At 38.0% G+C, this 26,334-nt stretch overlaps 2 protein-coding genes across 2 annotated transcripts in view; one reads left to right on the forward strand and one right to left on the reverse strand.

Annotated features, from left to right (window-relative positions):
* Positions 1–1,556: 1,556 nt before the first annotated feature.
* Positions 1,557–12,935, forward strand: LOC123869788 (probable ATP-dependent RNA helicase DDX28). The gene is made up of 5 exons (XM_045912816.1): positions 1,557–2,139; positions 2,803–3,074; positions 10,618–10,790; positions 11,459–11,735; positions 12,146–12,935. The coding sequence occupies exons 1-5, from the start codon at positions 1,629–1,631 to the stop codon at positions 12,398–12,400; spliced, it is 1,488 nt and encodes a 495-aa protein (XP_045768772.1). The 5' UTR covers positions 1,557–1,628; the 3' UTR covers positions 12,401–12,935.
* Positions 12,936–14,833: 1,898 nt separating this feature from the next.
* LOC123869315 (gamma-aminobutyric acid type B receptor subunit 2) overlaps positions 14,834–26,334 on the reverse strand; it is a 97,986-nt gene continuing 86,485 nt past the window's right edge. Inside the window, exons 7-17 of the mRNA XM_045912181.1 lie at positions 26,008–26,073; positions 24,236–24,412; positions 22,529–22,771; positions 20,718–20,778; positions 19,861–20,089; positions 19,344–19,479; positions 18,893–18,981; positions 18,147–18,336; positions 16,969–17,287; positions 16,211–16,440; positions 14,834–15,816 (exon numbers count right to left, since the gene is read on the reverse strand). Coding sequence (XP_045768137.1) covers positions 14,896–15,816; positions 16,211–16,440; positions 16,969–17,287; positions 18,147–18,336; positions 18,893–18,981; positions 19,344–19,479; positions 19,861–20,089; positions 20,718–20,778; positions 22,529–22,771; positions 24,236–24,412; positions 26,008–26,073 — 2,661 coding nt within the window. The 3' untranslated portion in view covers positions 14,834–14,895. The remainder of the gene's footprint in view (positions 15,817–16,210; positions 16,441–16,968; positions 17,288–18,146; positions 18,337–18,892; positions 18,982–19,343; positions 19,480–19,860; positions 20,090–20,717; positions 20,779–22,528; positions 22,772–24,235; positions 24,413–26,007; positions 26,074–26,334) is intronic.

Below are 26,334 nucleotides of genomic sequence, written 5' to 3' on the forward strand. Positions count from 1 at the left end.
AAATTTTCTCTGTTCTAGTCTGGGAGGCTTCAGTCGTGGTTCTTACCTTGTTATCAAGCGAGCGAGAAGCATTAATGCTACTTACATATTTTTTTTGTAGTGCTGATAGGTACAACTTAGCCCTTGACTGCAATGTCACCCTGATGGTAAGTGATGATGAAGTCTAAGATGGAAGCGGGCTAACCTGGAAGGGGTATAGCAGTTTTTATTATACCTACCCATACCCCCTTGGTTTCTACACGGCATAGTACCGGAACGTTAAATCACTTAGCGGCATGGCTTTACCGGTAGGGTGGGTACTCTGGGTAGGCCCACGGCCTAAGCCTCGCACCAGACACGTGCTTATTATTCCATGCATATGTATAGCGTTGTCCTTGTCCCGCTTGATGTTCTACCCACACACACAAATGTGTGCGGACAAGCAGGTGTTCCGGTAGTAGCAATTGGCAGCGTGGTGAATAAACTATGGAGACCAGAGGCTCGATTACTGTAGAATGACAGCTACAATCTCACGATCGCAATCTCTGATTGGTTGATACTCGCTTAACTACTATTGGCTACAATATATTGTTGGAACTAGAATACCGTAAATTCAACCAGTCACAACAATTGCGATTGTCATAATGAATGATGCAGTTTTCTCGCAATCGAGCAGCTGTGCTCAGTAGTGGGCCATCGATGGGTTGTTGACTGTTGTTGATGATGATGCCTATTATAGTAGATTAGGAGCATCCATATCAAGAGATATCTCATGTCACGGCACGGAACCCTCTGAGGGCATTGAGTATTCTCGCACTTGACCGCTAGTTTTTTTTGGCGACAGCTTAGTATGTAAATTTTTTTTGGCATGAGGACAGAGGCCACGCCTTCCTTTATTACAATAAAATCTTAATCTCATTCATATATTATGTATATTAAGTATATAGTAATAACTAGCCGACGCCCGCGACTTTGTCCGCGTGGTTTTTGTTTTTTCAAAATCCCGTAGGAACTCTTTGATTTCCCGAGATAAAAAGTAGCCTATGTGTTAATCCAGGGTATAATAACTTTATTCCGAATTTCAGCCAAATCCATCAAGTGGTTTTTGCGTGGAGTAGTAACAATCATACACACACACACATACATACACACTTTCGCCTTTATTATCATTATTGAATTAATGATAATGTGAAAAGAAAACCAGTTTCGTACGGGTGGCTTCAAATAGGTCTAGCATTAAGTACCTAACCATAATGCGAAAGTGTGTTTGTTTGCTGGTTTGTTGATTTGTCCTTCAATCACGCCGCAACGGAACAACGGACGGCGTGATTTATGCATGGATATATTATGCTCTTGAACTCCTGACTTTCCGAATATTATACCGTGCATGCTCAGGATATTTCTGTGATTTCTACCGCAACGGCACAATCGAGCTCACAGACGTAGGTATAAAACTACTTATAGTGATTAGGCTGTGGATTAGGTACATACTCTTTGGAGCTTGTTTGTTACGTAGTGATTACATACTCTTTGGTTTGTTGTGATCTGTGGGTGATCAAAGAGTATGTAAACACTATGTGGGTGATATCTGTGGTTTGTAATTTTCGTTGGAAATCGAAATTCGATTATTTACAATTTTTAAATGTATAATGTCGAAAATAAGGCAAATATTGAAGCTGTCTTATTGCCGGTATTACAGTGTACAACAAGCAAAGAAAAGGCTCCCAATTATCGCATGTAAACGTCCAGAACTAAACCATTTCGAGGGCCAAACGTACAGTAAGTTTGACGGCATAAAACTCGCTTCCCAGGGCTGGTTGCACCCTAAATCAAAGAATGATTACTTTATTATTTACGGGAATGCGAATAAAAAGGAGGAAAAAGAGGTTTACAGGAAATCTTTTGAAGAAATCGGGTTGTGTAGTGAGCTTAGAGAGGTTATGTCACAATTAGGTTATTCGATGCCTACGGCTATACAAGCAAAGTCATTTTCACCTATAATACAAGGGCACAACACTGCGGTGACCGCTGAGACGGGCTGTGGAAAGACTTTGGCGTATTTGCTGCCTATTTTGCAGCACATACTAGAGTGGAAGCCTTATGTACAAGAAGATTTTAACAGTCCTCTAGCTGTGGTTATAACGCCGAGCAGAGAATTAGGCAAGTTATATGAATTCTAATTTTCCCTGTCTTAAAGAATCATTTCTCACAGTAATGTTTAAAGAAAGGGCTTTGCAAAGCATAATATAGAATGTCCTCATAGTGTATTAAAAGTGTAACTAAGAATTAAGTAGCTGGACCTAACATTTAAAAGCATTACACATCAAGAAGATTTTTGAGAAACTAAAGGATTACTAGATTTTAAAGTAGATCTGTTTCATGTAGGCTTAAAACACATAGCTTAATGATGGCATCAGGATTAGTCAGTGTGAATTTAGGGTCTTTAAAATCCTGTGCGAACTCTTTGATTTTCTGGATTAAAGAGTAGTCTATGTCCAACTCCAGGATGCAAGCTATTTCTCTATGAAGTAGATAAGGCTCTGTATTACATCCATGTGGATTTAAGTTTTTAAAACTCCTGTGGGAACTCTTTGATTTTCCAGGATCAGAGTAGCCTATGTCCTTCCCCAAGATGCAATTTCTATTCAATTTTATAAGATCAAAAGTAGCCTATGTCCTAAGAGCTCTAGTACGGGTAGTTTTTCCACCCTTATCTATCTTTGATCCGCTTTCTAATGTAATCCTGTCTCAACTCTTACACTTTCCCTATATTGTGGATGATTAATGAACACCTAAATAAGTATTTATATGTATTTTTTATAGCACTACAAATTGGAGAAGTTGTTCAAAGCATCACACAGAATCTAAACATTAACATCTCAACACTTGTCGGAGGTAAAACGAAGCAGAAAATGCTTAACCCACCCATCGAATACTCTGACCTGCTCATAACCACACTTGGTGCATACAGCAAGCTGGTTACAACAGGAATTTTCAAAATTCACAATGTACATCATATTGTGTTGGACGAAGCAGACTCGCTATTGGACGACAGTTTTATTGACAAGCTGTCAAACTTGATGAGAAAGTTTTCTGTAAGTTTTGAATATAATTTTTATTCTACGGCCAATGATTTATGATACTATGTTGGCATCAATTGGTAATTTTCTTGTATAAAAGCTCATTATGCATAATTTTGTGACCTTTGCAAGCAGATTTGAAAACTGTAATCCCACCAAAAACATTTCATGTAAAATGTTGCCAAGACTCACAAGTTCATAATGCTTTCACTGTTAAAAAGTTATGAGATCTCTAGTAGAGCCAAGCCCCTAGCTGAGCTTAGAATTGTGCTGGCCATGGGACCTATCCCAAGTCCAAAGTATATAGCTCTTAAATGCTCTTGAGTATATCTCATTTATAACAATAAAGAACAAATAACTCTACTTACAAGCTCTGATTTTACAAACCCTAAATCTTGGTTAAAAAAGGACGGCTTGGCCGTTTAATGTTCGTGGTACTTTTATCTGATATGACATTTAAGCCCGGAATAGCTTGTGCGACAATCATGAAGTATAATAAAAATTAGTAATTGTCGAACAAACTATTCCTTATGACCTTAATATAATATGTTATGTCATGTAATAGTTTCACGAACATTAAACGGCCAAGCCGTACTTTTTTAACCAAGATTTAGGGTTTGTAAAATCAGAGCTTGTAAGTAGAGTTATTTGTTCTTTATTGTTATAAATGAGATATACTCAAGAGCATTTAAGAGCTATATACTTTGGACTTGGGATAGGTCCCATGGCCAGCACAATTCTAAGCTCAGCTAGGGGCTTGGCTCTACTAGAGATCTCATAACTTTTTAACAGTGAAAGCATTATGAACTTGTGAGTCTTGGCAACATTTTACATGAAATGTTGTAACGTGTACCTTAGCGGTCCCGTTACATCCTTTATTTAGATCGCATATTTTTATTAACATAACCTGAAATCTGTTAGTAGACCTTTTATACGTCATATGTCAGTGTCCCAAACTTCACCATGACGTTTCTAAGGCGTGACGTTTGGGAATGTAATTCAACGATCTGTCAAACCTTCTTTCATATTGGAAAAAAAAAAAAACTAGTAACATTTTTGACAGCTCGTTTACCGAATGAAGTTGGCATCTTTCGGTGGCCATTTTGAAGGTGACTTTTTCTTCCTACATAGACACGCAAACATTTGCTCGTCAATTATTAATTTTTAAAAATGTGAAAGTTAAACTAAATAAGTATAATACATATTTATGGGACAGAGGGCTATAGAGTGGTAGGACACGGCGCTTTTAGCGGTAAGTGTTCATTTTTCTACCCAATTTCGCCATTAGAACATTGAATTTTCCAACAAGAAAATGAATGAAAATTTTAACCTAACATTTCCTTGTTACAGCCGTTGATCCTAGATCGTTGATCCTAGATTGTTATCATTTAACGCCTCATTTGAGCATTTATCATGAGGATTTTCCCGTAAATTTCATTTTGGATCGTACATGTTACGTTTTATATCGGATTCCATCCCGGAATTGGTGTGATGGAATGCAGTTTTCGGCCTGTGGAATTAGTTAGATATTCGACATGTGCCTAGCTTATTCTCTATTTTAACAAATTTTGTGATAATTTGGACTTTATTTTTTTTATAACCTAGTGTGTGGCCATGTGGCCCAGGTACTATAAGTTTGTTTATTTTTGATCATTGTATCTATATATATGACATATAAAATTAAGACAAGAACAAAGGGGCGATACCTATTATAAATTGTCATATTTTTTTTTCCTCTTTAATAAATAAAATTTGTATAAAACTTTAGAAATTTAATAAATTAATTTTTAATAATAAATTTTAAATTCTTTGATTTTTATTCACCAATATTTATTTCTTGAGGACATTTGGCGTCCCGGAATAGAGAGCACGGCTAGGTGGACCGAATCTCTGACTTGCGATTAAAAGTCCAGGCCTCGGCAAGTCTATCTGTGGAGATTTCTATCCAGCTGGCTGGCGCCCGAGGGTTTTCCCTATATCCATTTTATATATATATATTTTGTCAGCTGGAAGTAAAAGTAAGGAATTAATTCTATTGTTTTGTTTTTTTTAAATAAATTTTATTTTAAATTTTTCACCTATTGGGTGGTGAAAAATTTTCTTTGTTACAATTGGCGCCCGAACAGGGACTGATTTTTATTTGGGAACCTAGTTGTGTTGATTCTCATAGTATTAGTGAATAAATATTTTAATTGTTCTCGTTCTTGTCTTAATTTGTATTTTTTGTAATATTTTAAGGTGTATTGTATTCTTGTAACTTATTTTTTTTATTGTATGCCTAGATACTAAGATGTTTGTTCTAGCATAGCTAATTTAAGTGTGCTCGCCTAGTTAATAAGCGTAGTTTATTTTGAGGTTTTTTATATTACTATTATTTATGTGTTACTAGTGAAAATGCTACTTACCTAAAAAGGCCATTTCTTTGTAAGAAACGGAGCCAAAAAACTTGATAGGTGTCGCTGTGACCAGTTTTCTCTTGAAAATGATAGGTGCACGACGATTGAAAATCTATTTTATTTAATTTTATCTATTTTTTAGACTTTTTCCAAATTTTGTTAGAAGAATCTTCTAGAGAATAGACAGCGTTTGTAGTCCCAGGTCGTGGTCTATTTGTATTCGTTAGGATGTTATTTGGTATGACAAATGCACCGTCGAATTACACAGACTTTCTGATCGTTTGTTTGGACCAGATTTTGATAACGAAGTCCTGTTACCTAGATGATATTATTATTTTACTTTCAAAAGATTTTAAATTCATTCAGCATTTTAGATAAATAAATATCAAAGATTAAAAGATTCTAGACTTGCAAATAACTTAAATAAATCTGAATTTTGCTAAAGAATATAATATTCCAAAAATATTTCATAACATACTCCTCAGAATAACCCAGTTGAACGTTTTAATAAGACTATTGAGACTTGTCTAGCATGCTATGTTGAGAACGATCATAGAACGTGGTATAGGTATTTACCCCATGTTCAGGCAGCTATTAATGGCACTATTAATTTAGTTACAGGATACACACCTAATTTTCTTATGTTTGGTAGGGAAGTTTTCCTTGATGGATCCCTACATAAATTTTATTCTATCTCTGACCCTTCAGAGTTAACTATTGGTAGTCGTTCAGATTATTCGGACGCACTTCTTACTTTGAGTAATATTTTTGATAAAACTGTTAGTAATCTGGCCAAGTCATATAGACGAAATGCCAAATACTACAATGAAGGAAGAAAAAGCATTTCTTATTGTGTTGGAGACACAGTTTGGAGGCGCAACTTTGTGCAATCCAATGCTGCTTCTTTCTTTTCCGCAAAATTAGCCCCTAAATTTGTTAAATGTAAAATAATAAAGAAAATTTCAGATAATGTATATTTATTAAAAGATTTGGAAAAAAATAGTACAGGTAGATACCATATAAAAGATATTCTTAAAATTTGACAAAATTAAAACTTAAAATTAATTTTAACAGGAAAAGAATCTAGCAGAAGCTAACACAATAAGGACTCATTATTATTTTGTGTAGGATTTTTTTTTTTGGCTCCTTTGTCAGTCCTACCGATTTGTAGGTTGCGGTTTTGCCTTTGTTTGCACCGTATTACCTAATTTTGTTGTAAATATGTATAGTTTTCTTTTAAGGGATTACGGTTTAGCACATGCCCCGTATTATCCTCCTGCTTGTTCTGCTATAGTCAGTCAGGTAGTTTTGTAAATATGTACAGATCTTTTGTGGGATCATGGTTGGCACATGCTCCATGTTATCCTCCTGCTTGTGTCTGTTTTATCGGCAAGTAGATGTATATATTTTTTTCTATGTGGGTCTTTAGTACTCATCCTTGGCCTTGTCTCACACATGTGGACATGTTCGCTAGGTCCTTGCTTTAGGCAGGACGATGTTTTAGGTGTTGCTCTTTTGTAGCGCATCTTTATTTTGGATGGTTCGACAATGCGCGGCGAGGGTGCCTGAGTGCTTTGTTCGGTTGCATACCATTCCGAAAACCCCTTAGCTAGGTTAGTTCGTCAATACGCGGCGAGGGTGCCTCAGTGGATTGATCAGTTGCATACTAACTCTAGACTCTTTTTATTTTGGCTTATGTTGTGTTAGGTTGGTTTGCCATTTCACGGCGTTGATGCTTAGTGTCTTGGTCAGTAGTATACCAATCCTAATCACACACTCTTTAGAAAGTTTTCTTCCCTTCTTAGCTAGTTTGGTTTGCCATTTCACAGCGTTGATGCTAGTGTCTTGGACAGTAGTATACCAATACTATGCAATTCTAGTTTAGGAATTTTGTTTTAATGGATTGCTTCTCAATCTGTATTTATTAATGATTATTTGGTTGTTTTGGCTTACATAAATTTAGATATTTAACTTTCCTTTTGTTTGGTAGTTCCCTTTGTTTTGTCTTATAGAATTGTTTAGGGTAAAGAAAAAAAAAAGGTTTTTTTTTCTTTTCTCTAGAAAGGGGAAATTGTAACGTGTACCTTAGCGGTCCCGTTACATCCTTTATTTAGATCGCATATTTTTATTAACATAACCTGAAATCTGTTAGTAGACCTTTTATACGTCATATGTCAGTGTCCCAAACTTCACCATGACGTTTCTAAGGCGTGACGTTTGGGAATGTAATTCAACGATCTGTCAAACCTTCTTTCATATTGGAAAAAAAAAAAAACTAGTAACATTTTTGACAGCTCGTTTACCGAATGAAGTTGGCATCTTTCGGTGGCCATTTTGAAGGTGACTTTTTCTTCCTACATAGACACGCAAACATTTGCTCGTCAATTATTAATTTTTAAAAATGTGAAAGTTAAACTAAATAAGTATAATACATATTTATGGGACAGAGGGCTATAGAGTGGTAGGACACGGCGCTTTTAGCGGTAAGTGTTCATTTTTCTACCCAATTTCGCCATTAGAACATTGAATTTTCCAACAAGAAAATGAATGAAAATTTTAACCTAACATTTCCTTGTTACAGCCGTTGATCCTAGATCGTTGATCCTAGATTGTTATCATTTAACGCCTCATTTGAGCATTTATCATGAGGATTTTCCCGTAAATTTCATTTTGGATCGTACATGTTACGTTTTATATCGGATTCCATCCCGGAATTGGTGTGATGGAATGCAGTTTTCGGCCTGTGGAATTAGTTAGATATTCGACATGTGCCTAGCTTATTCTCTATTTTAACAAATTTTGTGATAATTTGGACTTTATTTTTTTTATAACCTAGTGTGTGGCCATGTGGCCCAGGTACTATAAGTTTGTTTATTTTTGATCATTGTATCTATATATATGACATATAAAATTAAGACAAGAACAAAGGGGCGATACCTATTATAAATTGTCATATTTTTTTTTCCTCTTTAATAAATAAAATTTGTATAAAACTTTAGAAATTTAATAAATTAATTTTTAATAATAAATTTTAAATTCTTTGATTTTTATTCACCAATATTTATTTCTTGAGGACATTTGGCGTCCCGGAATAGAGAGCACGGCTAGGTGGACCGAATCTCTGACTTGCGATTAAAAGTCCAGGCCTCGGCAAGTCTATCTGTGGAGATTTCTATCCAGCTGGCTGGCGCCCGAGGGTTTTCCCTATATCCATTTTATATATATATATTTTGTCAGCTGGAAGTAAAAGTAAGGAATTAATTCTATTGTTTTGTTTTTTTTAAATAAATTTTATTTTAAATTTTTCACCTATTGGGTGGTGAAAAATTTTCTTTGTTACAATGTTTTTGGTGGGATTTCATTTCTTTTTGGCAGGTGCCCTAGATTTTTTTTTTGGATCTATTTTTTGTAGGTACCTACATCATTTTCATGGCCCACTCTCTATTGTTACCTCTTTTTTTAAAAGCTTTTATTCCACTTGCAATGTATGTAACTATGTTTTTTTGGGTGGAATCTTGCAACTCAATTTTAAAGCAGATACATATATCAGATTTCAGTCTTTTAGGACTGTTCAGGAAACACATTTTTTAAATGTACAGACTGGGAAAAGTTTATTTTCCTGTTGTTTGAATGAAATCCCTAGCCTACATACCAAATTTCAGTCTTCTAGGACTTAGGGAAGTACTTTAGAACTTTTGACTAGAGGGGTTTTGAATGGCAATAAATCTGAAACCATAACAGGTAGACAATTGATACTTGGGTACGTTTGATAAGTCTGTCAAGGACATATTATTCTGAAAATATCAGCATTCTAGCGATAGACTTTACAAATAATTTGCTTCCCCCATACGTGGGAGTGGAGGGGGAAAATTTCGAATTTCTTAATTTTCCTGTAGTTTGTATGCAATTTCTAGTGTACACACCAAATTTCAGTCTTCTAGGACTTCGGGAAGTACCCTAGAATTACAGACTAGAAGTTTTGACTGTCAATAAATCTGAAACTATAAAGGCTAGACAATTGATACTCAATGCGTTTAATAAATCTGCCCAGAACATCTTATCCTGAAAATATCAGCATTCTAGCGACAGAATTTACTGATTTGCTTCACCCATAAGAGGAGTAGAGGGGGGGCATTTCCAATTTCTTAATTTTCCTGTAGTTTGTAGTCAATTTCTAGTCTACATACCAAATTTCAGTCTTCTAGGACTTCGGGAAGTACCTTAGAGGTTTTGAGTAGAGGTTTTGATGATCATCAGTGAGGGACGAAATCGGCGTATTTTAGGTATCAATAAATCTGTAACCATAAAAGCTAGATATTTGATACTTGATATATTTGGTAAATTTGCTAAGGACACCTTATACTGAAAATTTCAGCTTTCTAGCGTCTTCCAGACCGAAGTTATGACGGGTCGAAAATACGGCGAAACACTTCGAGAAAAAGGTACGTAGCGCCCCGGCCGCCGTTTGGCTCGTCTTGGCGGGGGCACTGCCGTGCCCCCTGAAATGTCTTGAATCTTTTCTCATTAAATGGGAACATGATTGGATACAATTTCCTCCATAGAAAAAAATCTGAAAAATAAAGAAAGAAAAAAAAAGAAAGTAAAAAAAAGACAATCGTTTTGTAAGTAGTGCCCACACCTGTCTAAACAGTTGGTTATCACAGCGCTTCCACCACTTGAGCATTAAAGTCAAAATGTGTCTAGCAGAAAAACATCGGAATAAATTGTGTCATGTGTGTGAAAACTGCTCCAAATGTCTAGATTTTCAATTTATTCTAGAATTTTATTTATAATGTGGGTGTAATTACAATTTCAAAAAAATTATGTTTTTGATTCAGTGCCTGGTGATTAACATTGCTATATTGGCATTTTTTCTTGGTACCACTACAGTGAAAAAATCTTTCCTCACATTTTTGTTTGACTTGACTTTAATTTGTTATAGATACACGCTTGCCCACAATCACACCTGACGGAAAGTGACGATGTGGCCTAAGATGGGACGCGTTTACTTACAAAATGGTTATTCAGTATTCACTCTTGTTTATAATTGGTAGGAAACATGGACTGCTGAATAGCATATGAGGTATAATGATGCAAAACGTTTCATGCATGTAGATAGAATGTAGAGGACAACTCATTTATTTTATTCTAAATATTTTTAGATACAATTCAAAGTAGACATCAAATCACCTCCTCAAGGGTGTCAAGTTACACTGGTCAGTGCAACGCTGCCGCACGAGCTACCAGAAGCTGTGACCTCCTTCATGGACCCCCAGTCTCTGAGGACTGTCACTACCAACAATATACACAAAATACTGCCCCATGTGCCACACAAGTAAGTAAATAGAATCAAGCATTATAGATTAGATGATGTCTATGATTTTGTCAGTGCAAGAAAAAAAAACAAAAAGCTTAATGCCTCATCTGAATATACCCTTAAATGAACCTCCCATTTTTTGGCTCGCTCCAGCAATGCGTGGGACTTCAATTGCTTTTATACATGGCATAATAAATTGTAAATCAAATCTTTGAAAAGAGTAACCGCCGAGTTTCTTTCTGGTTCTTCTCGGTAGGAAAGGCATTCCGAATCAGTGGTAGAAGCTTTTGAAGATTCAAAAGAACTTTTAAAAGTAATTGAAAAAAAATATTTTGAATTTGAATTTGAATTTTAGACCATAAAGTTCACCACTGTACCTGGGGGGCACTCAAATTTTCAGGGTCTCAATTTTGCTGCTTATTTAGCAACATATCGGGTTGATTGGGATTGATGGGGCGCGGCTATAAGAAACTTTTGGTCCTGACAAAAAAAAAAAGTTTTTTGATTTCCAGAGATTTTTGAATAATCCAAGGCAGAAGCAATTTATATTTGACAGACTATAATGCCCATGATTTCGTCCTCATGAATTTGGTTTTTAAAAATCCTGTGGCAACTCTGATTTTCTGAGATAAAAAGTAGCCTATGTCACTCTCCAGATCTTTAAATACCCAGGGGTTTTCTTACAGATTCCTCCGCTTAGGCAAAGCCCAGAAACCGGCAGAACTATTGAAACTGGTGCAAGCTGATGTTAACCAACAGAAACCTGTCATGATATTCTCCAATAAGACTGCAACCTGTGATTTCTTGGCCATGTTTCTCAACGAGAACAATATAGAATGCATCAACATCAATGGACAGATGGCTGTGCCGTTGAAATTAGGGAAGTTTGAAATGTTCAAAAGTGGGAAGGTTAATGTTCTCTCGTGCACTGATATTGCTTCTCGTGGTTTGGACACACTTAGGGTAAGTTCAATAAATCGTTACTATTAGATCACGCTTGTGACTTTTTTTTTAATACAGTATGAATTCTTTGATTTTCTGGAGTAAAAAAACTGGCTGGATTGAGAATGACCTCGTTTTTAGAAGTCTTGTTAAAAAAAAAGAAGTTTATGCCTCTCACCAGGTCTTAAATTATATCCATGCAAAATTACGTCAGTTGATTGGTCCGTTGTACCGTGATTGAAGGACAAACTATCGCGATACTTTACGATTCATGCGATAGAATATAAAACGTATGTTAAATTTTAGGTTGCAATGCCGTGCTAGCTGAATTTTATTTAAACGTTTTTGTAGAGTCATCCTACTATACCTGGAAGCTACTATTAAGTATTTTGTGCCTATAGTATTGATTCAGAATTATATTCTTTTTGCAGACTCGCCATATAATAAACTACGACTTTCCTCTATACACCGCTGAGTACCTCCACCGCACTGGACGCACCGGCCGACTGGGATCAGCCGACGACTGCCATGTCACCAACTTTGTGGCTTGGCCCAAAGAGATACAACTCGTGCAGAAAATAGAGACTGCTGTCCGGAAAAACGTCCCACTGCCCAACGTTAACGCCAATATTAAAAGGCAAATCCAGGATAGAATAGCGAAATCTTCTGCAGCTGCACTGTTATAGGTAAGTTAGTAAAATAGTTGCTTAATTCTAAAAGTGTCCTTAAGGGCTTATTATAAAACTTGTAAAATAGTATTCACATAATGAGACATCCTGTAAACCATTTAAGATGCACGCTTGAGTATTATATTATGTTCATCAGCACAATAATGGCTTAACCCAAAAAGTGTCATTATAGAAAAGAGTTTTAAATCCAGACGAGTTAAAGTGCATCTGCCAAAAATATTTTTTTTTAATTAAACTAAGTGCATATCGAAAGAATGTAATGTGAAATTGTAAAATGATGATGTCATATTTAAAGTACTAGTGATAAGATGTGGATCAACTGTGTTATTGTGGTCTTAGCCAGTTCCAAATTGTATATTTTAGCTGAACAGCTGTAGTTACGTAAGTGTAGTAATAGGTACTCAAAAAGGGATCTTTGAGAAATGTACGTTTTTATACAATGAAATTTGGATGCCAAATCAGATGTGTGCCTATGTGGTGTTCATAAGTATCTAATGTATATTGAAATGTAAATAAAAGCATAATACCAAAACCTTTGTTTTTATTTTAATTTGCCCACTTTCCAAGCTGGTAGAGAAAAGTATTCTTATGGTAAAATTGATAATCATCAAAATCGATTTAGATCTTTTGTGACCTTTTGTTGCAAGGCATAAAGCCAAACATACAAAAACAATCAAGGCAATGAAATGCGTTTATTAGTTTTACTAGCTGATGCCCGCGACTTCGTTCGCGTGGATGTAGGTTTTTTAAAATTCCCGTGGGAACTCTTTGATTTTCCGGGATAAAAAGTAGCCTACGTGCTAATCCAGGGTATAATCTATCTCCATTCTAAACAGTCCAATCCGCCCAGTAGTTTTTGCGTGAAGGGGTAACAAACATACACACACACACACACACCCACACAAACACACACACACATATACAAACTTTCTTATTTATAATATTAGTGTGATTGCAGTTTTTTAAATAAAAAACAGTGCACTCTTCAATATTTATATTTCCACACAGTTTAGGACATTCTAAAATAGTTACTGTTAAGGCTAATACTATGTATTAGGTATATGTATTTTATTTTGTCTTATAAAATTTGAACACACTTGCCTATAAGTATATAAGTATCAAGATAAAATTCTTAAATATTATACTATGTTTTGAAAAATAGGTCTTTAATACTTAGCTAGTAAATATTGCTTTTAAGTTATTATGATTTTCTACGTATTCCTACTTCTGATTTACCTTTTTTTTAAAAAATAAAATTGGAAAAAAAATAAAATAAATACACCACAAATTTTTAACTACCTTAAAAAATCAGGTTTGTTAGAATTTTTTAATTGTTTTTTTTTTACTCTTTAATTTTTTATATTGTTTAAAATATATTAGTGGTGTACAAAGTAAACCGTTAATAGCCCAGCAGTTAGGTAAGCCCTTAGCCCAGTAATTATTCTGATATTTCTATTAGAATAGATATCTTTGATCATCTCAGTGTCTAACACTAGTGATAGAATCATTTCATTTCATACAAATACATTTCATTAGACACAGCGTGCTGATCTCGCAGAATAAATGATCAGAGTTATAACAAAATGAATTAAATAAAAATAAATGAAGGACTTACTTAACATCTCTTTAAATAGTAATTTAAGTACATAATTTTTAAGTATTTTATTATATTCCTAGAAACATTTTAATCTACATTTTGGTGTTATGTCTCACAGATTTTTGCAATAATCATGATTACTATTTGATAATAATTTAAGGTTTGGGATCTTTTAGTCCTATCGAGATTTATACTACCGATATTCTTTTGTACATTATTTATATTTATTCATCTATCGATATGAATATTAGGTAGGTACATACTTAACATATAGAAAAAAAATAGGATAGGTTAAAGCAGCAGTTTTTATTATTTGATCTAATATATAAAAAGAAAAGGTCTTGATTTACTGACTGATTCATCGACGTCCAGCCCAAACTCTTAGAAAGCTGAAATTTTGCACTAAGATTCCCTTTATAAAATAATAGGCAAGGAATTAGGCTGTATTCTTAAATTTCCAACGGAACGAAGCTACGTGAGATCGCTAGTCAAATATAGTAAGCCCACAATTTTATCAGTCCTATTGAGGATTCAACCTATGAATTAGGCTATGATAGTCCCTACTTTTGCTAAACTAGATGATACCCGCGACATCTTCCGCGTGGATTTAAGGTTTTAAAAAAATCCCGTGGGAACCCTTTTATTTTCCGGGATAAAAAGTAGGTTATGCCCGTCTCCGGGCTATCTCTGTACAAATTTCCATCAAAATTGGAAGCGAGTGGGTCGTGAAAAGGTAACAGACCTACTAGACAGGTATAATAGTATGTATGTACCTACCTATATGGGTAAGTATTTTCATAGTAAAAGATCTAAAAGTCACGAGGAACTAAAAGTAAAAATACTTTGTTACAATATTTGGCACACACTAACTTACACCTAATTAAGACAAAAGTTCCTAATTTCTCGTCGAAGGCCCAGGTCGCGCGTCCTCCGTGGACCTCCACCTACTCTCCAGTACATCCTTCCCTTTATCTTCTCTGTTACATACATTCTGATGGCTATACCGTCTTTGTTCATCGAAAACAGTATCAGATATGTGAAAAACGCTATCCGCACTTGTCTTTCTCTTATTCAAAGCGGTTAAACTTGTAGTAGTCGGCGCTATCCTGTGAGGAAACCTCGGAGATCCTTTAAACCTCTCGCACGAACTTTGATGAGACATTGGTCGTCTATGCGTTGTGGGTAAAACGAAATTGACTTTAGTTTCTGGCTCAGCCACGTATTTTTGCGTCCCAGAGGATAGGCTATCTGATACGTTTTTCGAGCTATTAAGCTCATATCTCGAGCATGTTGGCTCATCATCAGTTACCCGTATGATAGGGCCACTTCTCGCGAACGATTCCCTTCGTAATTTCAGCTCTGGATGTGGGACGTGTAAGGTATTGCAAGAGAGCACCATTGAATGTTTCCTGCTGGGCATGAGCCCCGCAATCATACCCACGTGCATTTTTAAAGCTGAAGCAATGCTTTGTCCAGTCGGATCCGCTATGGAGATCGCTGAAGCTTTTCTACTGGATGTCCTGCTTCCGAAGAAACTTCGGAGTCTTCTGAGAAATCCGTGGTTTTCTTCGCGTTTGTTTAAGCATAGGTTGTACAAGTCGATGCTCGGTTGTGATTTTCTGTTCAGCTTCGGTTGGGAGCTGAAGCTGACGGAGTTTCTTCCTCTGCAGGCCTCAGCGGAAGGCCAGCTCGCTCGCGGAATGACGGGCGGGAGGACGGAAAGGAGCAGCATGGGTAGACCGCCGCTTATACTTGGTGTTCGCCTATCTGTATCTGCGTTTGGTCTGCCTTCTTCTTCCACTGTGTTGAGCTCGGTCTGTAATAAAATAGATTAGGGACTTTATGGCACGCGTACTGTTTGGATGTTTCTTTTGATTCTCTCTATATTTGGCCAGTTATTACAAAACTACATTTTATAAGGTTTTTATGGATTGGATAAAAGGTCCATGTTCATTGTCCAGTGACCATCTTATGTCCAATCTATCCATTTCTTTATGGAAACAAAGTGTTCTTTACATTGAAAACGTCCTAACTTAAAATCTTATTACTCTTATTTACAAAAATTATTTAATCGATTAGTATAATCCAAATAGATATACTTCAAACATCATACCCAACCAAACCCATACCCAAGATCATATTTCCAAGCCCAGAATTCAGGTGAAACCATTAAAACATTTACACGTCTAGATTGTCAAGAATAAACTTACTCGTTTATGCAAAACTACAGAAGCATCCGACCCATTCCCCAGCTCTAAAGGTTCCGCTAACAGTTTCTCCAGCCTCCCGATCTCCCGGTCCAAAGCTGCCACTTCTCTCCTGTACACCTTGTTCTGTATTTCTATCCTGAAGTGCAGTTCCTGAGTTTCGTCTGTCACGAATCTTCGCGTCTTACATTCTAGTCTTAGGCCCATGCTTTGTATAACGGGGTCATCTTGCGCTGAAAATAAGGTTTACATTGTAATCTTTAACTTTGTAATATGTGACTGTACCCTGTTCATGCAGACGAGCTAATAGGAAAGCAAGAAACCGCTCGTCATTGGTCGTAGATAACGGAAATAGGGCACGTTGACCAGGCGACCAAAATGTCAGTCCGAAGCATGTATTTTGGTTCTTCTTACTTTAATTCTTAGTTTTCAGGGTTCCGTACCCGGCAGCCAATGGGACAGCCTCCGCTGTCCGACCGTCCGTCTGTCAGTCAGATAGGGAGATGTAATTTTCACAGAATGTGTATACCTACATCTATTGCCGCTATAACAGGAAATAATATTTTTCTTTAAATGGCCACCATGAAAATTAAAAAGTGTTATTTCTTTTACGATTGTACGGAACCCTTCGTTTGCGTGTCAAACTCGCACTTGGCCAATTTATGTTGTTGGCCATTGGACTGTATTCCGTTTATTTCGTAGTGATTCTTGTTACATTTTTGACCTGGGCCGCTCTCAGTCATAGGTGCATAGGTTCATACCTTTACTCTTAATAGCGATGATTTTTGGCAGAAACAGCAAACACAGGGTGGAGGTAGTAGCAATGAGAATCAAGCTCGTAATGGTAATGTACGCCAACGTGGCCCGTTCAGATATAATGGTCCCAATCACCACCACACTGGCACTCGTGATGACCACGGAATATACGCTGATTCCGATGTATTTGGAGTCGTTGAGAGCTGATATTTCGACGTTTCTCGTCTCCCAGGCCATATAAACCCCCACAATCAGTAAAAGGCCCTTGTAAGCGTAAAGTGCGCACAGCCATCCGGTTGTATTCTGGGATTTGCAAACTTCTATCTGAAAGAGAATAATTCAGAGATTATTATTTAAGTATATCCACTTTGGGCTAATAGCGTATTTTACTCTAATTTTTTTATTACTTTATTATAAACTAGGATAAAAATAATGACGTAAACTGAAAAAAACTAATGAAATAGATCAAATAAAAAAAAAGTTACAAGCATTTATTTTATATATTTCAGATTAGACAGAGATAGCGATAATAGCATTATGACGTCACTCCGTCACTAATGCCATAGTAGCTTCATGCGGTTTCATACAAATTTTCGTTTTGCGAGAAAGGGATAGAAGACCCTCCCACTCCAAAATTAAAATGACTGTAACTTTGTAAATCTTTGTTGGATTTTAATATTTTTTTCAGCGTACGTCTTTATTTTTATCCTAGTTTATAATAAAGTAATAATATTTGTCAAATTCAAAAGTAGGCAAATACCCAATTGAGGACATACCTAATATTAACTCGACGCTTTTGATCTCCCAGGCTTTAACAACCAAAAGTCCATGAATCCTAAATCGTGTTTTGGTCCTTGTCAAAGAGGTAATATATGTCGTGTGTGTGTATGTGCGTGCGTGCGTGCATGCGTGCGTGCGTGCGTGCGTGCGTGCGTGCGTGCGTGCGTGTGTGTGTGTGTGTGTAAGTAATGTCGGCCAGTGGGCCTTCTATATCGGCACCACACACCCATCCCATCCTATTTCATAATTTATTTATTTTAAGTTATCTTTTTCGTTGGTACCAAATAAACAGTTTTTCATTCTTTCTTTCTATTTGGGGAGGGGGTCTATTCCTAAAGGATACGGCTAATTCCCGGTTTATACCATTTCGCTGCGACACATACATAATTGGAATAACACAAACCTGAGGCTGATAAACAACGCTACGGTCAGTCGAGCTGATCTCAATGGTCAAATTCTTCAGATGCCTTTCCATCGGGTCCAGCATCGCCCATAGCGTAACAATCAGGCCATCGATGACCAGCAATGCACATACTAACGATATGAGGGGGGTGTCTTGGAGAAGCTTCGTTTTGCACACACCGCTGCGATTGCTGGAACAAACATTGTTTTTGAAGTCTTTTAACGGACGTTTATGGCGGCCGAACGAACAAAAACGAATAAAATCTATAGCTCATTAAATTGGCAGCCCGTATTGCTCTTATTATGAGTGAGCAAAACAGAGTAGGGCGCAGCTTCACTTCTCTCGGGTGTCTTACTAAGTTACGACACCTAATGACTTTTTTTTCAATTTTGCAATGTACCTAATGATTAAGTAGGTACCTACTAGCATCCATTAACATATGATGCATTAGATCTAGGAAAATCCTTCATTGTCACCATTGTTTTTAGGGGTAGGTATGCTTGTTGAACTTTTGATGTACCTAAGTATTTTGATGTTCCTTATAACCAAATTTTAATTTTAAACACGGAAGCCGGAAGCAGTTCCGCATTTTGAATACAGGTAGGTACCTAAGTATGCGGTGAAAGAAGAGTCTAATCTGGGTAAAATTAGTTTGCGAAATTTGATTTTCTCATTAACCTATGGTGTGTTGTACCTACCTACTGTGCCCGTACTCTTGTTCACAAATCCCCGGGTAATTTACGCACCTTATGAATATCCGATGTACTCTGTACGTCTTAGCGAACATTGATCCGAAGGCGAGGGAGAAGCCGGCGGACAATATGTACACTCTGCCCTGGAAACAAGATAAATTCTACTTAGCCCAATAGCGCACTAGCGGCCAGGCCGCAGCGGCTAGTAGGGCAGGCCGCTAGTGCGCTATTGGGCTATTAAACATTCTGTGGCTTTAAGTGCAGTTTGTACAGTGTACACACACGCACACTCATACGCTCTCACGCATACTCACTCATACACACACACCCACACACGGTCACACCCACAAACTCATACACACACGCTTACGCACTCACGCGCACACTCTCACGCGCATCCACACACAAATACATGTACCTATAACGTCGAGCCGTGAAAAGTCAGCATACAAACAGACAGACACACTTTCGCATTCACAATATTAGTATGGATTTATGTACTCACCGTGCACATAGCAGAAAATGGTATGTAGGACGGCAGGATGGCGTTGTCGACGCCCAATAACGCGACGGCGGTGTACACCAGCACACAACCGATGAGGGTCATGTTGTTGAGACGGGGCGAGGATAGCTTTATAAACCTGGAATAAAAGAAATATCGAGTTAATTACGGCCTACTAAGATAAGCGACTAATATTTACATTACTAGTACTGGGATGACTGCATTGGGAATTGGACTATAATTCTAACATTAACGGACAACCGCTTACCTTCTCTTACTATAATGCAAGTTGAATGCCAGGAAAGCTAAAGCCAGGGCCACACCGGCGGCTGACAGCGCTGCCACAGCCAGCCTCGCGGGCGCCCACACTGAGTCTACTCGCAACACCAGCACTCGTCTTGCAGCTGGGTAACCGTCCGCCCACTGTAGGCGAGCGTATCCCAGGCATGACAACTTTTACTACTTTGGTATGACTGTATGGGGAACGCTATTACTCTAACATTAACGAACAACCTCTCACCTTCTCTTACTATAATGCAAGTTGAATGCCAGGAAAGCTAAAGCCAGGGCCACACCGGCGGCTGACAGCGCCGCCACAGCCAGCCTCGCGGGCGCCCACACCGAGTCTACTCGCAACACCAGCACTCGTCTAGCAGCAGGGATGCCCCCCGCCCACTGCGGGCGAGCGCATTCCGCGCAGGTCATCTCTCGACCGTGCGTATATAGGCCCACTGCTTTGGGACGGCCACCTGTAAAGATAAAAAAAAAATTGAAATATAGACGGAATGGACGAACTATGAAGGTTTTCTTGTTTTACTACGGAACCCTGATTAAGAAGTATTTAGATTAAAGAAATTAAAAGGCCATGAGATTTTAATTCCGTTGCGGAAAAGGTGAAAAAAATATTTTGGTAGGTAATGACTAAGTAGGTTACCTATAATAAGTTTGATTGGTTGGTGACTTAAAATGGTTAATGTTGCAGCTACATTAAGATTAACGTCAATGCCCATCAATACCATAGTTATCGCGATAATCAACACGTTAAACTGAGTGGCCACACTTGAACGGGTAACGTCTAATGTTAATTGAATTGGGATTAAAATTGTCTAACGCCAAACGGCATTGTGAATGCCGTTGTACGTTGATCATGGCTACATTTAACGGAAAATACCGTTGAACATCGCGTTGTTTACCGCTAATGTGGCCGGGACATAACGCCCACTGAGATTTTGTCTCTATCATTTGTATGGGATTACGTAACAGAGAGAGCGAGTCTTTCCGCTGATAGGGTATAGTACGATTTACCGCACCTACCCACTAAGTACTTCAAAGAGGCTGTCTTATAAAGGTATACTCAATAAATGAATTATCTCGTACCTTGTATTTGGTAGAATGCAGACATGCCTATCCTATCTGCTCCATTGAAAGACACCGGCCCCTGAAAAAATATGAAACGATGGAATCATCATTATAATATTATACCCATTAGATACCCATGGGACTTGGGAGATATACTAGGACTTATAGAATTTATTTAAAACTCCAATGGGACAACCCTGCAAACAGCTGATCGCGGACATGAACTTGTAAAAAAACTTCTGTAAACTCGAAGGACGAATTTTAGGCCGCACCGCTGTGCGAGCTAAATTGCACTTTATTAAGTCGTAACAAGGGTTGCTATTTAGTGAAACGTCTTTGCGGAATGGGCTTTTTGTGCTTGGAAGGTATTATTAAGCATTCTGTGGTTATAGGGTGCCATTACTTCACAAATTGAAAAATATTTAGGTATTGTCAAACTCCAATGAAGGTCTAAATAAAACACTAGACATAGATCTTAGCTACCAAGTCACATCTATTATTTACGCGTCTACCTCAACCGGCGCCGTTTGACTCTACCACAGAAACCTAAGGAAAATAATAGAAATGGTATCATGTGGGTATCATCATAATATTATTATCATATAGCATCTTCTTTAATACCGGTACAGCGTGAAGTTGGATTAAAAATGAAAAATATAGTTGATCTTACGTAAAAGAGCTTAATTATTAATCTTATATATGCAAAAAAATAATTATAGCGTTGATCCGTTGCAGCGGATTGAAGAAGAAATCAACAAACATACTGTTACATTTAATATAGGTATGAGTACAGCAATAACTAGGTATTCAAAAAATCTCTAGCACCCAAAGCAAGGTGATTCAAACTGTAACCCTATGAAAATAAATAAAAACACGGCTGTTTTTACACGAAGGTGTAATGATGCTTCACTGGTCATTTGCATGAGGATGAAGTCACACTTTTTCTCTTCTAACCCTATTATGAATTCCGTGGACACCTACCTACTAGAAAATTCTCTAGAGATCCGTCCAAAAAGTTAAGTTTATTTTGTGCCTGAGCGGAATAGCTATTCAGGCTCTAACCTTGTTTGCGCGCACTAACTTCGAAGTGTCATTTGGTATCTTGTCACAGAACTAACAACTACCTATATCCTATTTTTAAAAGGTTTTTAGGTTGATTTGTTCGTATGTTGTAATCCCGTTGAAATTGGTACCTGATTTTTCGGCTACTTCCGATTGTCCGATTGAATGCGGACATTAGAATTAGGATCATTATCAACATCAATCTGTCGCCGGCTCACTACTGAGCACGGGTCTCCTCTGACTCAGACCACAGTGTGAAGGAAAGTTCCAAGTTTAAAAAACCATGTAGTGTGGGAACCCGACAGGAGCGAAACTGTATTGTGTCTCGCTCATTCATGTGGGCAACAACGGGCTGCCCAGCTTATTAAATTGACACGGCCAGGTATCGAAGTATGTAAAAATCCTTACCACCACCAAAAAAGCTCAAGTTCCCGAGTTGGTTCAGAAACTAATCGGCCATGTCCTTCCTGTTGCAATCGAAGTTTGGCGCGAACCCTAGTTTGGCGCTGTTCTCCGTCTCCAAGCTCCGCCACAGTAGCTCCGCTTTGCTCAACACTAGAGCTATGCCCTTCGTAAGTGTGAGAAGTAGAGGGTGAGACTGGTGTAACTCACCATGGCTGAATGCTCCCATCAAACCAGATCACAGCTAATGTAGAAATTGACTGCCAGGTATCGAAGTCAGGATCTCCATCTTATTACATATGCAGCGGTCACCACTGCACTGCGCCAAGGAGATCGTAACAAAATTTTCATGTAAAAATTCTTACCGAAACACCAAGAAAGCTCAAGTTCCCGAGTTGGTTCAGGAACTCGTCGGCCATGTCCTTCCTGTTGTAGTCGAAGTGGCCCAACCCCAGCCTGGTGCTGTTCTCCGTCTCCAAGCTCCGCCAGAGCAGTTCCGCTTTGCTCAACGCCAGAGCTATGGCCCACACTGCGTCGTAAGTGTGAGGAGCGAAGGGTGAGATTGGCACTCCTACTCCTTGCATCTCCCGGTAGAACATTTCGTTCGTCTGAAAAATATTTTTGGTATGAAACTAGTTTTTACAAGTTAGGTAGGCAGTAAAGCCTAAGATTTACCAAGCCACAGTGGTGAAAATACGAACCGTTCTGTGGTAATCAGGTTTTTACTAGAATTCACTTGGTAAACCTTAGGTCACATCAGAATCGAATTTCGAGTAGGTGAAGCTGAATGAAGGGATGACGGAGCAATGATTTTGTACCAGCTCTCAGTTTGATATCGTCTGTCTATAACACTGCATTGCACGATTCTAGCATCATGGAATCCCAACGTCTGTGGTTTCGGTATCACTAAAGATTTGATTAGTCTTTAATACATCCATTCATATTCATATTATGGAAGCACCTACTACTGTGAACGCAGAATGCAAAACTAGGTACCTAGAAAGCGTTTCAGCCACCCTTTTTTTTTATTGAAGATGTAGCTTGCATGACAATCATGTCTCAAACTCGGAACTAGACTGTTGGCCGTAGAATCGACGGTTACGTAGTAAGTACGTACCGATGGATCAAAGAATTTGTTAACATTCAGAAAATTGGAGGATTAAAAATCGAGATCAATGGAGGCGACGTCGAGAACGTTCGTTACGGGGGTACATGGACGATTCGATTGGAGGAGCAAACAAGGATTGCCATGTGCCCTTCGTTAGCGTTCGTTAGTTCGTCCCGTATGTATGCATATCGTTGAAATGTATTTGCAGGAACTGTTTGGACAGATGCTAATCAAATTTTCCCGGTATCCTTACCTTGTGACCTTCTGAAGACCTTAATCCAAATACTCGCAAGCGACAGATCCAGGTTTTGAATCCTTGTTTCCCAATATTTGCGGAGGCTCTAATAAAATTAGGGGTGGATGATCTCTCTGTATTTATCATTAGCGACCCGCCCCGGCTTTGCACGGGTGCATTGTAGATAGGTACTAAGGTGGTGTCAGTGTGCTTATTTTGTTATATTTCAAAAGAACAAGACAGACATGGATTTTTTCGATGAAATCTCTCACTCGGCCTGATTTATTCCGACATCTTGAACAATTAATTATAATTGAATATAATATAATCGTCGGGTTTAATGAAACTGCCATTCTCCTTATAAGTTAGCCTGTTTCCATCAAAATTCAAAATATTTTTATTCAATCAAAACTTTTACAAGTAATTTTGAATCGTTTATTGCATATAGCTAAGTACCACTGGTTTGGAATGCCTTTCCTACCGAGAACTTGGACTTAACTTACATCTTAGACTGCATTATCACTTACCACCAGGGAAGAAAAAAACCTATCCTATCTTTGGGACAGGTACAGGGTAGGTATCTCTGTGTCTTTCGTCTAAATCGGCACAACCCAAAATCGGCCAAATCTAACGCATTTTTAGCCCAGTTCGTCTGTCTGTCCATCTTTTTTATTTCACGACTATTTCATTTGCTTTGCTATAATGGATAAAATATGCTTAGATACTCACCAATCCAGAATAAGACACCACGTCACCAACGATCCCCCGGTGTGCAGTGACGGACACCAGGCCTTCCAGAGCCCTAGCCAGCTGTGTGCGCGCGCAGGGCGCTACGCCCCGGATGCGCGGCGGAGCGCCCGCCACCAGCCACGCGTACTCCGCTCCGAACATTCCTAGCTGGTAGGCCTGCGCTTGGGGAACGGGACATTTATGATAATTTTTGTTTTAGGCCCGTGGATTTTAGGTCCCGTCACGGCGTTTTTAACTCCCGACCCAAAAAGAAGGGTGTTATAAGCTTGACGTGTGTATCTGTGTATCCGTGTATCTGTGTATTTGTCTGTGGCATCGTATCTCCTAAACTAATGAACCGATTCTAATATAGTTTTTTTTTGTTTGAAAGGTGGCTTGATCGAGAGTGTTCTTAGCTATAATCCAAGAAAATCGGTTAAGCCGTTGCAAAGCTATCAGCTCTTTTCTAGTTACTGTACCTTTACTTGTCGGGGGTGTTATAAATTTTTAATTTACACTTGCACATTGACAACATTTTCACCCATCAAGAGGGGGTAGGGGATAGATGGGAAGGGGAGGTGAGCATGAGTGTTATAGTTTTCCCTCCCACGAACGCGCTTGTTCGTGATGCGTATTTGTTTTTAATTTTAAAAGGCCTAAACTGCTCCTTCCAGAGCCCTAGACAGCTGTCTGCGAGCGCAGTGTGCTACATTCTGGATTATTTACTAGAGCTTCATAGCCCGCCATTATTTACTAGAGCTTTATAAATAGTGTAAGTTATTATACTAAGTGAACTGTATAATGTAATTCTATGCTAGATATCCCATTATGGTGACCCTAGTTCCGAAAATACAATAGGTAAGCTTAGAATAAACAATAAGTTCGACCAGTCTATTCGGTTGGCTTTTTATTTGTAAGGTGAATTCGATATTCGTTGCTTCGGTTGAATTAATTAAAGCCAGCTACAGCATGCATTCAGAATATCTGACATCGACGGAATTTTGGTGACCACAGCGACCGACCAAAAGCTTTGTGCTCGAAATTCGAATCGAAAACAAAAGTTCTATCTTGCACGAAATATTTTGTTCAATGTACCTACCTACCTATTTATTTGCACACAGATTAAGAAGGGACTTTTAGACATTTTTGGCACAGAATATTCAAATAGCCTAATTTAAATTTCTAGCTGGTACAATAATTAAACTGATTAGTAGTACCTACCTGCCACCTACTTTTTATATTAATCTGTTTGAATGAGAATCAACAAGCTGTAGGGTTTTCTATCCAAAAATTCAGTCCAGAAGTTGTTGGGAAGTTATAGGGGATTCCACGTGCCTGGGAGAGCACGTAGAGACGTCGTTTCTGCGTGATGTCTCCTCGTTTATGTCGGATTGTCATCCTATCGGATTTTGAGAGGTGAGGTCGGTGATGGGTTGAGATGATCTGTATTCTGATACTGATAACATAAAATGCCACTTCATTCATCACCTGCCTTTTTCGAAACGAAGTTTGGCGGTCATCATACGAAAATCTGCTCTATCTAAAGCCACCTCTTTTGGCTTAGGGCAACTAAGCCCTGTCCACCCTTTGATATCGTCCAATATTTGCGTCTTTGGCGACCTGAAGCCCTTTTGCCTGCAATTATTCCTCCCAAAACTAATCTTGGGAATAAGAATTGGGCTCTATGCCTGTCTAAACGCCCAAAGAAAGCAAGCTTCCTTCGCATGATGGTGGACATGAGTATTTAAACCGTATTAGTAAAGGTAACTCACCTCACAGAATATTTTCGGTAACATCTCCGGCGAGAAACTGCCGATTATTATCCTAGTGTCCAGTTTCTGTAAAAAAAGTAAACTTTACTTAAAAGAAATAACTCTTTCATCGTAGACTGCATGGTCACTTACCACCAGGAGAGATTGTAGTTAACGACAAATTAATTTAAAACCCAGAACTCTAAAAAGATAACGCTAATCTTAAAAATACTAAGGTAAAAATATTAAATATTCTACTCGTATTCGTAACGTTTTGATAATCCGCTGTTTGAAGTAGCTTTTAGGTTTTTTTAAAGCCTATCCTTAAGCCCTGCTTTAGGAGTTGAA

Source organism: Maniola jurtina, chromosome 11, assembly GCF_905333055.1.
Source record: "Maniola jurtina chromosome 11, ilManJurt1.1, whole genome shotgun sequence".
Classification (NCBI taxonomy): domain Eukaryota; kingdom Metazoa; phylum Arthropoda; class Insecta; order Lepidoptera; family Nymphalidae; genus Maniola; species Maniola jurtina.